The following is an 11,903-nucleotide window of genomic DNA, read 5'->3' as shown; positions in this document are numbered from 1 at the left end:
TCCCCTTCTTGAAAAGGATTCGACCACGAATCCGTACCTTTGCAAAATTAAAGAGAAAACAAACAAGTACACATCCTTATGGCATGAGGGTTAGGGTTAGAAAAATAAACAATTAGAACTATCATGCCACGGTGGTACACACTTGAAGTACAACCAAGGATCCTTTGTGTTAATTATGAAAAGCTTTTGTACAACATCACAAACGAAAGGGCTCGAATGAACATCAAGAATTAAGGGACAAAAATCGTGACTATATCTCTCATACGATGTATATCCAACAACATCATAAATATCATCATATGCATAGAGGTAGTGAAGAAAGGCACCAAAGACACAATTCTCATCTAAGATGTATTCATAAGTAGGAACACACAACGAGAGAAAGGGACATTGCAAGCACGTAGGACCTCTCTCCTTCCAACCACTTACGGAGGGAAGGCATTCCATCAAGGGAGTCATACCAATAGGGAGAATAGGGAAACTACCATGCAACAATCTAATCCAAGGCAAGTAGTTTGCCCAAGAACTCGATTTCCCTCTACAAATGATGTGAAGCACGCTCCCAAGAGTCCCACAAGATACTTCAACATGTCTAACCCCATGAAGGTGACAAGAAGTCTTTAACATCCTTGGACCCTTCCACAAACAAGAATATAACTTGGCATCCTCAAGTTGTGGTTCACATAACTTAAATACAAGTGTGTCAAACATGGATGCTCGGATATGAGCAAAACCCCAAAGAGACAATGACACATTTTCCCTATGGTCCTCGAGTAGACACAAACCACCATAACATCAAAGGGATCACAATTCAAGTCACCATATTTTTCAGGTGAGGTGTCATGCAAAGGAGTACAAGAAAAATCATTTTTCAAAGATATGTCAGGCATATGATTAACCCTATGAGCCAAGTAAACATTAGAATCTTCACAACAACATAGGCTCACAGGTTCACTCCTTTATCTTTGACCAACATCTTTAAATTCTTCACTCGCTTTAGATCCATTAATCACATCATACATATTCTCAAGTAGTGGGCAAGTTTTACACACAAGTTGATCAACACAATTTTCACATAACGTTGTACTTTCATTCAACACAATAGCTTCAACACTAGGTGGACATAAATCTATCTTACTAGAAGAGTCGATTCAGTCATCTATAAGATCAACTAGTGTATCCACTCGTACAACATGTACATCATCCACAAGTGGTAAGAAATCAATATACTCATATGTAGGTAAGCTACTACTCACACTCAACGGCTTATTAGTCACATATTCATCATTCACATGTACCAAAGTATAAGAGTTAGCTATTTTTCCTTGACGTTCATGAATATGCTCATCTTTACCTCGGTATGAAAGTCCTTCACAAGTTTGGGCAGCAACTTTCTTCGGGAAGCTCTCACCGCAAGGTGTTTGGACCTTAGGTTTTGGATTTATTAGGATAAGTGTGGATACCAATTAGCGTAGCCTTTCAACATGTCCTTTCATATCTTCAATATTGTCAGTGATGCAGTCAAACGTGGCATCGAGATTGGTGGCAGCCATGGTAACTAAAAGAAAAGACAACAACGAACAACAAAACAACAAACTTGTTAGCTCAAAAATGCCTCACCACACTCTCACTCTTGATTTTTACCTCACACTTGGTTTCATAAGTGTTGAAAGTCGATTTGTACTTCACGAGTGATTGAGGGTCGAGTCTACTCTTGCCAGGAATAGATTTTCATTTGAGTTGGCACAAAGAAAATTTATTTACGGACTTGAACCAACAAGATACAACAAATTCACAAAAGATAAAAGCACACAACAAACGCAGAAACGAACAAACGAACTCTACAACTAACTTACAATCTAGTAGAAGATTACTAGTTTGTTAATTAGTGTTTGAACCAACAAACGGAACTAGGAAACAATAAAATGAAACTAAGAAATATGAAATTTGAGCTTAAAAATTATCGGTGAACAGTAAAAACGTGATGTGGCAGCCACGTATTGGTTGTGGTTGTTATCAAATTTTATTTTCTAATTCAAGCCTTGGTCCAATTGTAATTTGGAATTGGTGGGAATTGGTTAAGGAGAGAAAACAAGTCTTGAAATCCTCTTTCAAATTGAAAAAGCAAGACTTGACTTTTCTCCTCAAGACATGGTCTTTAAATCATGGAAGGTTGTTGGAAAAGTGGTTGTTAAAGTCCTTGAGTGGTTGGAATTGGTTGTAAAAGTCTTGAGAGGTATTAAATTTTGGAAATATGTCTTTCAAGACTAACAAAATACACTCTCTTTCTTCAACTTCAAAGATCAAACATCCACTTTTTCTTCAACAGTAGATGGAGATGTGAAGAACACTAAGAACACATTTTTTTGAATCTCGAAGTTCTAAGGTTCAAGTTGGACCCCAAACATCAACAACACCTTTCCAAGCTTAAAAATACCACACAATAACCACCATACACATTCGAACCTTGAACCAACAACACACCACACGTCCAAGCTTTGAATCCGCAACAACAATACCAACAACAATCACACGGCCAAAGTTTAGGTTCACAACAACAACATCAACAATTAAAGCTCAAATCTAGATCTAGACTTCTTTAGTGTTAGAGATGAAGAAGTTAACACTAGAAACGAAAAAACAAATAAAATGACTCCTAGATCTAGACTCAAAACAAGAAAAATCTCGGTCAAGACACAATAAGAACACAATTTAGGCCAAGATACTAAAATGGACAGATTTGCTTCTTTTTGAAATTTTCAGATTTCAACTTTTTTTTTTTTTGAATTTTCTAGTAAGCAAGCCCAAGATTGATCTTGTAGAAACAACATCTAGCTATGCTCTGATACCAAATGATACAAGAATCCCCAAGAACACAACAACACAGACACCAAAATCAGTCCACTAGTTCAAGAACTATAGACCCTTTTGATGACCTCTCTCGGATTCGCAAGAAGAACAAGAAGGGAAGTGATATTAAGAGTAAAACACACTAAAACAGCAACAACACTTGATGAACAATATACAATAACAACAACACACGGTTACAAGACAAGAACACAAACAAATTACACTAGATATAGACAAACGATTACAAGAAAGTAAAGATAGATAGATAGACAAAGGAATGGTATAATATTAACAACCCAAAAGCTTATTCCACTTTTGGACCTTTCATATCACACACAACCTAAACCTATCTCTTACGTGACCTCAAGGGAATCGAAATTCCCAAGCAATCTTCGTTTCTAAGCAAATGATCAACACAAGGATTCCACCTTGTCCAAGGATTCCACCTGGCTAAAGACTCTCAAAGAGGCTACAAAATATATTCTCAAAAATCTCACTAATGAAACCCTACATTATTCTATTTATAGTGTATTACAAATAATAGGTAAAATGACCAAAAGACCCCTTAGTGAAGGGGCACCCCTCTAGTGTATGTAGTGGACTGATTTGGCCCTTTTAGTGTTTGTAGTGGACTGTTTTGGTATCCATTTAGGTGCTCCTTTGCACTTCATTGCACACACCAAGCCTCGGGTATAACGTACGCCCTCATAAGTCCATCTACGTGATCGTACTCGTATCATTTATGTTGATGTTTTCTTGAACCAAGTAGTGTCTTGCTTGTTCCGGCGGGGTACAAGATGAAAACATCCTACTGGTCCAACTAATACCAAATACGATTCTCTCTAGACTGAGGAAGGCTAGTTGTAAAATTATTTATATCCATGCAGAGAACCACTCTCTGAGCAGCCAGCCCCCTCAAATTTTCCATGAATTCCTCATACTAGGAGTAGAAGGGTGAATAAGAGGAAAAAGTGCAGGAGTCTATGCACACCAATGAATGCTTAGAGACATCCACACTACAAGTATCTGAGGATGTTGTGGAGATACATAATGAAGAGGAGTCAACTGCATATTTGGAGAAAAAATACGGAAAAATAAGTAGTTGCATCTCAAATCAAACCCAAACTCACTCCTAGCCAGTAAAATGTTACTCAACCTGATTCATCCGAAGAAACCTGTTTCTAAACTAGAAGATGAACCCAGTGACAGAGAATATGAGAAATGTCTAAAAATCTTCTACGTCGGACTATGGGGGTGACATTGAGCGTGACATTGACAACTATAATACTAGGAATGATTCAGTTAAAGACTTATGCTATCCTGTTAAGGAGGGTGGCTACTGGTTATGGGGGCCTTAAGATGACTGCATTTTTGACAATCTAAAAATTCAAGGTTGGTCGAACATGATCCTTAAAGGTAATGAAAGAAGGAAGTTGTGCAAGTAGTAGGTGGCTGATATTTTACATTAGTGCCAAGATTAATGGCATACTCGTCACTGCTATTGTTTGGAATGTGCCAATTATGCTGAATACTCTGGTTGTTTTTGATATCCTAGAATTTCATGTATTAGCTAGGACTTGTATATGAAGGTTGAATGGCTACCGCTGGATGGCATGTCCTCTGCTTTGGGTATCAAAGTTCCCAGGCAAGCCGTACATTGCATCTCATAAGGGGGTTGAGAAAAAAAGGAGATAACACCTCTGCATAAGTTGTACTTTGATTGTGCATATGTTGATGGTGACCAAAAGGGACAAAAGGACTGAGGCAATATATTTTGTCTTGACCATAATAAAATTTCTTATATAGTGGTCATATTTTTTCAACCTTATGATCCACCATGTGAATATCAACTATGGTCAAAAGGGTCATGTCGTTCTTTATGAGTTCTAGCTGGAACTATTCTGGGAATTCCTATGGATGATTAAGGTCTGGGAGTTTCTGCCAACTAAGGATGTCATAGGTAAAGTTTACTATGTTGTAAATCTGATTTAATTAGGGGTTCAAACTCCCATATATAGTAAATAGATATTTCTTTAGATGATAACGATTCTGAAAACGAATCCCCAAAGATTGCTCATTAAAATACCATTACTCAAGTTAATGCATCCTACGTGATTGAGAAGTAAGCCTCCTTTGAGGACAATATTATGGTCTGAAGGCTAAGCTTGAACGAGAAAGGATTGGCAAACCTAAATGCTTAGGAGGATTCCTTCATTTATTGTAGCATAAACCTCTATCCTTAGCCAACCCTCCTACCTAATCCTATTCTTGTCTTAGGGTGTCTAATTTCCTAGTCTCCCTGTTTTGATTCTCTCATTAAATTAAATCATTTCTAGTCTAGCTGTAGTACTATACATTTGGCATGTTTTGGCATTCATACTATTAGGTATTAATGGAATCTTTTTATCTTTGATTCCTTTATGTTGTTCACTTGTGCTCTTTAATATCGATATCTTTAAGTATGTGACTCGATTCTGATTTTATTTGTGATAGCCCGGTGGCCTTATCGAGAAAATTTAACTGATCTTTGTATGCATGCAGTAAAATAGATTTTTGATGATGACAAAAGGAAAAAGTTGTATATCTTGTATTTATTTTTAACTAGGTTAACTAACCCGATTCATCTAAGTGTTTCATTCATGTGTCACTTCAGGTTGTCGACACAAATTAAATGGAACATGTTTTTCCAAAATGAAAAGGGCATATGGGTTTTTCATTAGCCAAAAAGGGATAGCTGTTGTACCTAATGAACTTTGATGATATACAAAAATGTAGTTGGCTTGCTAAAAGAGCTAGACTTAAGGATAGCTTTGAGCATGTGGATAAACCAAGTGAATCATCAACATATTTCATTCATGAGTCCAGTTAAAATAAGATTAATTAAAGTAGAATTACTGAAAGAAATAGAATTTCAATTAAGCAAGAAGACCATGAGAGCTTGAAGAAAAGGCAATGTAATTAGAGGAGTAATTAGAGGAGTGCAAAGAGAAACATAATTTAAAATTGAAAAAGCCATCGATCTCCATCTCAAACACTACTATGAATTAAGTTCGATTGTACAAGGAGTTTTTGATCAATTGAACTACCACTAATTACGTACAAGTATATAAGTGCTTGTCATATATAGAGGAAAATTAAACACTTACTGAGAATTCGAGGGAAAACTCGAGCAAATAAACCAAGAGCGTAGTTGAAAGAAAGTTTGGAATTGCGTATTGTCCAAACATGTTGCCAGATACAAAGAACCTTTATTTCATGCTTAGGTGCTTTACAGCCATGAGGTCTGGAATTTTAGTACTAGGTGATTGATCGAATTGTATTATTTCAGCTTTCACAAATTCAATTATTTAAGGATAAACAAAATAGGAACTCAGTTTGAAGTTAAGGGTAACCTAGCAACAATTTGTGTTGGGTGTTGTTTAAGAAATTAGTGTTAGTTCTTAGATTACAATTCTTGTAATCTGAATTCTATTGAGAGGTATATAGATTATAGTTTTTTAACTGGTATGGTTCAAGTGTTTTTTCATTTTGTAAAACACAATATTTCACTTCACAGTAGAAAGAAACAAGTAAAATAACTTTCAACCATCACTTAGGCGAAAATCACACCCTCTTGTGCTATTAGGATGTGAATAATATCATTGACATCTATAATTTTTTCTTCAAATACAACATAGTTTATTTCACACGCTAGCTAGAACTAGCCATTATTGGCAAATATTAATCACAAACACACAGATATGCGTATGAGTATAGACATACACACATATACGTAGATTTTCTATTTCTTGAGGAGGTGACCCTCCATGTCCTTAGTTACATCAAGGATAACACCCAAGAAAATGAGCGGCTCAGGAGTGTCTTCCGTTTTCTTTTCATACTCAAATGTCCAGGTAGTCCATTTGTGTTCACAAGATGTGATAATAGTAAAGGAATTATATAACTCTAATAGATCACCTTCATTCAGATTCCAACGGACTAATTTCTTCTGAGGATCAAGAACTTCAATTACTTCTTTCATACTCTTTTCTTTTCCATCTATCAGATATTACAAGTGATGTTATTCCTAGTTCAACTTTTCTAATTCCCCTAAAAAGATTTAAACAATTTACAAAATAATTTCTTTATCTTACTTATCTTTTCCACATTATCTTTTTCATTTTCATTTTCTCAAAATAATTATCTAATGCTCCGATCGACCTTTCCTGAATGGAGTTATCTTTAAAAAGCTGACATTGGGGAGAATATAGGAATTAGTATGGAATACTATAATTTTAATTATATTGTGTTTAGTAAGATGAAAGTATTTTTTTCATGGAGAAATTTTTTTTCCACAAAATATTCAAAAAAATTATTTCCCATTTTTTGGTTAAAAAAATAGGAAGTATATTACCGAAAGATATTTTACCGAAAGCATACATTATTAAAGATTATTATTAACACAAAGAAATCATAGAAAGTTTTAATTTGATGAAACTTTTGAATAATAAGAACTATGGAATAATATTTAAGGGTTTGTTAAAACAAGTAAAATAAGTTTAAAAGTTAAGATAGTTTTAATTAAGAAACTACTTCCGCCCACAAGTGAAAGCTAAGAAGTTACTTTCCTTTCTTGAAACAAAAGGCTTACGTGAAACATATTTATGGTGATAAAACATCATTAAGTAACTTTTCATGAAGTTTAATTATTTTCTTGAAAATAAATTTCGTAATACCAAATACGCCTAAACATAGAAAATTGATGTAAGTAAATCATTTACTGAGAGAAAAAAATAATAAAAAAGTAGGAAAATTTGTGTTACCGACAGTTACCCTCATTATATTTCCAACTAACAACTGAACCAACTTTGAGGATTTCATCTTCATGAATCTCAAAATGATTAACATTAGTAGGACTTATATTGGGCACATGATGAGTATTGCTATGAAAAATATCATAAATTGAGTGTCCTCCACACTTCACTTCTGTTGAAGCAATCAACTTGCCTTTCATACCCATTTTTTTCTTGAAATAGCGATAAGTTGAGCAAAATAAAGGTGGTAGAGAAAAATGTTTAGAACTTGTAGCTTTTATAAAGATTTTTGTAATACAAGTAGGCGTACAGGATTTGTTATGGTGTCTATATGCACTATACTTGGGTAAACCAATTGCAACAAACAACGTCGATCAAGTTTTGCACAAAAATGGTGTCAACATTATTTTAGTGTAAGCCAACTCTAATGCACTAAACTAAATTTTACACTAAAAAAATATTCTTCTCTCGCTTTAATATCATATTATTATCTTTTATTTCATTTATGTTTTTTTAATTCTATAAAACAAATCCTTTCTCTTCTTCTTATTCCTCTTTTTTACATATCCACCCAACATAATTTATATTCTTTTATTATATGATCATTTAATATAAATTTATTTTTTATAGTAAATCTTTAAATAATAAAAATTGCAAGCCAATATTAGACATAATACGTATTAATGAATAATTCACAGAAAAGTGAAATCATTAATGAAATATAGTGAAATAAATATTACATTATGACAAAGTTTATTTTGATTTCTACATGATTATTCAACTTCCAAGATTAGTATGTTGCTTCCATATACATTACGATGGTTGAGTATATGATTCTTATATCATTTTATATAATTATAAATTATAATAAAATTAATTTATATTTTACATAAAAATAACATATACGAAAATTAATTTATAAGAATTATACATCAAAATTAATATTATAAATATATTACATAAAAAATAATTAGGTATACTAGGGACTTCACTAAAAATATACAATTTATAATACGCTAACTGAAAGTGTTATATAACAAAAAAAATAATAAAAAATATAATTGGTGTTGAGGAATAGTGTGACCAAATTTGGCTTGATACTATTCACACAATAATAGGGCGAAATTCAGTATTGCGTTGGAGATGGAAAACATCAAATTCTATTTTGATGTAAAATTTGATGTTGGGTCAAAGATGCCAGATTTAAGAATTTTTTTTTAGATAAATTTACAAAGTTTCTCGAGATCGAAAATAATAATCGAGACAAGAAAAATACTGCAACAATCGATTTATTGATTTCAATAAGTGAGTGTTACAATCTCTATGATTCCTCTGATTCGCCTTTTCAACTAAAAAATCAAGGGCTTCGAGCTTGATCTTGAACTTTAACTTGAACTTGACGAATTTGATCTTGACTTGTGCTTGAATCCAAGGGCTTGGTAGCTTGTTCTTGAATCTTACGGTCTTGATCATGAACTTGAACTTGATTTGAAGACTTGATGAACTTGATCTCGACTTGTATTTGAACTCAAGGGTCGTTGAGCTTGTTCTTGAATCTCTTAGTCTTGACCTAGAAAGCTTGAACTTGCTCTTGAATCTTGAACTCTTGATCTTGCTCTTGAATCTTGAACTCTTGATCTTGCAATCTTGAGCTTGTTCTTGAACCTTGAACTCTTGATCTTGAAATCTTGAGCTTGTTCTTGAATCTTGAACTCTTGATCTTAAAATCTTGAGCTTGTTCTTGAACCTTGAACTCTTGATCTTGAAATCTTGAGCCTGTTCTTGAATTTGTAGAGAAATCTGCTGCTTTGATCCACGAGCTCTCCCTTGATTCTTGTTAAACTTGTTCGTCCCTTTTCTGAATTATGAGGCCCTTATTTATAGTTGTAGGAAATAGAGAGTCATGATAAACATGAACTTCCTTTTACCAATCAGATTTAAGTGACATGACACTTTTTATGGACTTTTAATTTACTGTATCATTTTGACACGTGGCATGGTCCTATTGGCTGCTTTACTTGACTTGGCATGCCACGTCATTTGACACGTGCGCTTATTTGGGCCTCTAGAATATGACAATAATGTGGGCTTAGTAAAGTGGCCTCATCATTTGTAGCCCAAATCAATGGGCTAGCCCAATAAAAAATTGGACTTTAATTAAACCTATATATGTTTGGACTTAAATAATTAATTCAATTATATTAATCCACAATATTTAGTTGGGACTAATATATTTTAAATTTAATATAATCCAAATTTTGTACGAATTTAAATTTAATAAAATCGTATCGCCCACAAATGTCCCCTACTTTAAGACTTGTTGAGGCATTTAACATTTTGGAGACTAGCCTTGAAGTATGATTATTTAAGCATGTTTCCTTTGTGCTTCAACAATTCTCATACATATGAATACCTCATTCAAAAATTTAAAGCCGAACCATATTGATATTGTCTCTCAAAACTCTCTTTTTTTTTTCCATGAATCTCTATACTTAAGACCTATTGGTGAGGCATGATATCCAATTTCAAACAGATTTTTGAAGACTTTTTCATCGCCTTACTTAATCAGGAATAAAACTCTTCCGATTTGAACTTAGATTGGAGAAACAAAGAACCTCCAATTTGAATTTGTATGGGAGAAGGAAATAATCTTCAATTTAAATTTGGAGATGGAAGTTATTCCAATCTGAATTTATATTGGAGAAGAAAACAATCTCCAATTTGAATTTGGAGTTAGAAGCTATTCCAATCCGAATTTATATTGGAGAAGGAAACAATCTCCAATTTGAATTTGGAGACAGAAATTATTCCAATCTGAATTTATATTGGAGAAGGAAACAATCTCCAATTTGAATTTGGAGATGGAAATTATTTCAATATGTTATATTGGAGAAAGAAACAATCTCCAATTTGAATTTGGAGATGGAAATTATTCCAATCTGAATTTACATTGGAGAAGGAAACATCCATCCTACAACTCTATAAAAGGAGGCAGTTTCCCCACTTTTTCAATATCGATTTTGGAGTTTCCAAGTCATCAATAATATTGAGGTAATTTCTTTTGCCCCCACTTTTCTCTTATTTTCGTTACTTTTTTTCAGCACAGCATGTTAGTGGTAGAAAATTCATATCTCATTGTAGGAATATTGAAATCATGATCCGTTTGATGTTCCAGAAACAAGACTTCAAGATATAAAACATATCCAAAATTCAGAATTAAAATACTTCAATATAATTCTTGATAATTTTTTGAAGTTAGCCCTGAATTTTATCATGCTGAAAATTCCAGATCTCCGCACCTCTATTAAAATCTTCATATCTCAATGTAGGAATGATGAAATCATAAGGCGCTTCATTTTTGATGAAACTAGACTCAAATGTATATAACATATCCGAAATTCATGATTTAATACCTTCGGCATTATTTTATACAAAATTTTGAAGTTGACTTTAAATTTGGCCATACTGAAAATTTCAGATCTGCGCGTCTTCACTAAAACTTTCATATCTCAAAGTAGGAGCGATAAAATCATGAACCACTTGATTTTTTAGAAATTAAACTCGAAAATATATAACATATACAAAATTCATGATTTAAAACCTTCAGAATTATCCTAGATAATATTTTAAAGTTGCCTCTGCCTGCTGATACGTTTTCAATTTCAGATTTGCGTGGCTTCATAAGACAAATCATATCTAGGCGTGGGAGTGTCGAAATTGTGAGTGTCATTTTTTCGTTGGTAATAGAACTTTAATATTTACAACACTTTTGGTAGGTGATCAAACTCAAGGGTGTAATTTGATCCATGTTTACCGATCGAGATACTTTCCATATTTAGGTAAGCATTCCTTCTTCTTTTTTTCGTTCCCCTTTTTCTTTCTTCTTCTTTTTTAGGTGAACTACAAGATTTTGCTCAAGATAATACCTTTTAGGTAAAGGATATATTCTTACGATGCAAAGGGATAGATATCCTTTCCTACCATAAGTAAGGTAATCCTAGAAGGTAATCTTACGTCGCATAGGGACAGCTATTCGTCTCCGCCATAAGAAAAGATAAATTTATGGTAATCTTACGCCGCATAGGGATGGCTACTCATACCTTCCATAAGAAAGGTAACTTCGTGGTAATCTTATGACAAAGTTAAAGGGTAACTTCATGGTAGTCTTATGGTAAAGGTAAAAGGTAACTTCATGGTAGTCTTATGGCAAAGGTAAAAGGTAACTTCATGGTAGTCCTATGGCATGAAGAGATGGTCATT

At 33.6% G+C, this 11,903-nt stretch overlaps 1 protein-coding gene across 1 annotated transcript; it reads right to left on the bottom strand.

The window, feature by feature from the left end:
- Positions 1-6,595: 6,595 nt before the first annotated feature.
- Positions 6,596-7,849, bottom strand: LOC107872461 (kirola-like). Its single transcript, XM_016719153.2, has 2 exons — positions 7,663-7,849; positions 6,596-6,888 (listed from the first exon to the last, which is right to left on the bottom strand). Exons 1-2 carry the CDS (start codon positions 7,847-7,849, stop codon positions 6,632-6,634), a joined length of 444 nt encoding a protein of 147 aa, XP_016574639.1. The 3' UTR covers positions 6,596-6,631.
- Positions 7,850-11,903: the final 4,054 nt, after the last annotated feature.

The sequence above is a fragment of the Capsicum annuum genome, chromosome 5 (assembly GCF_002878395.1).
Source record: "Capsicum annuum cultivar UCD-10X-F1 chromosome 5, UCD10Xv1.1, whole genome shotgun sequence".
NCBI classification, from domain to species: domain Eukaryota; kingdom Viridiplantae; phylum Streptophyta; class Magnoliopsida; order Solanales; family Solanaceae; genus Capsicum; species Capsicum annuum.
This window is presented reverse-complemented; position numbering and strand designations above follow the sequence as displayed.

What these genes read in the sequence shown, in the direction of transcription:
- LOC107872461 (XM_016719153.2), bottom strand. Translation starts at nt 7,849, where the DNA reads ATGGGTATGAAAGGCAAGTTGATTGCTTCAACAGAAGTGAAGTGTGGA. An exon ending in TAGTTGGAAATATAATGAGG is followed by an intron (nt 6,889 to 7,662) that starts GTAACTGTCGGT and finishes AATATCTGATAG; the next exon opens with ATGGAAAAGAAAAGAGTATG.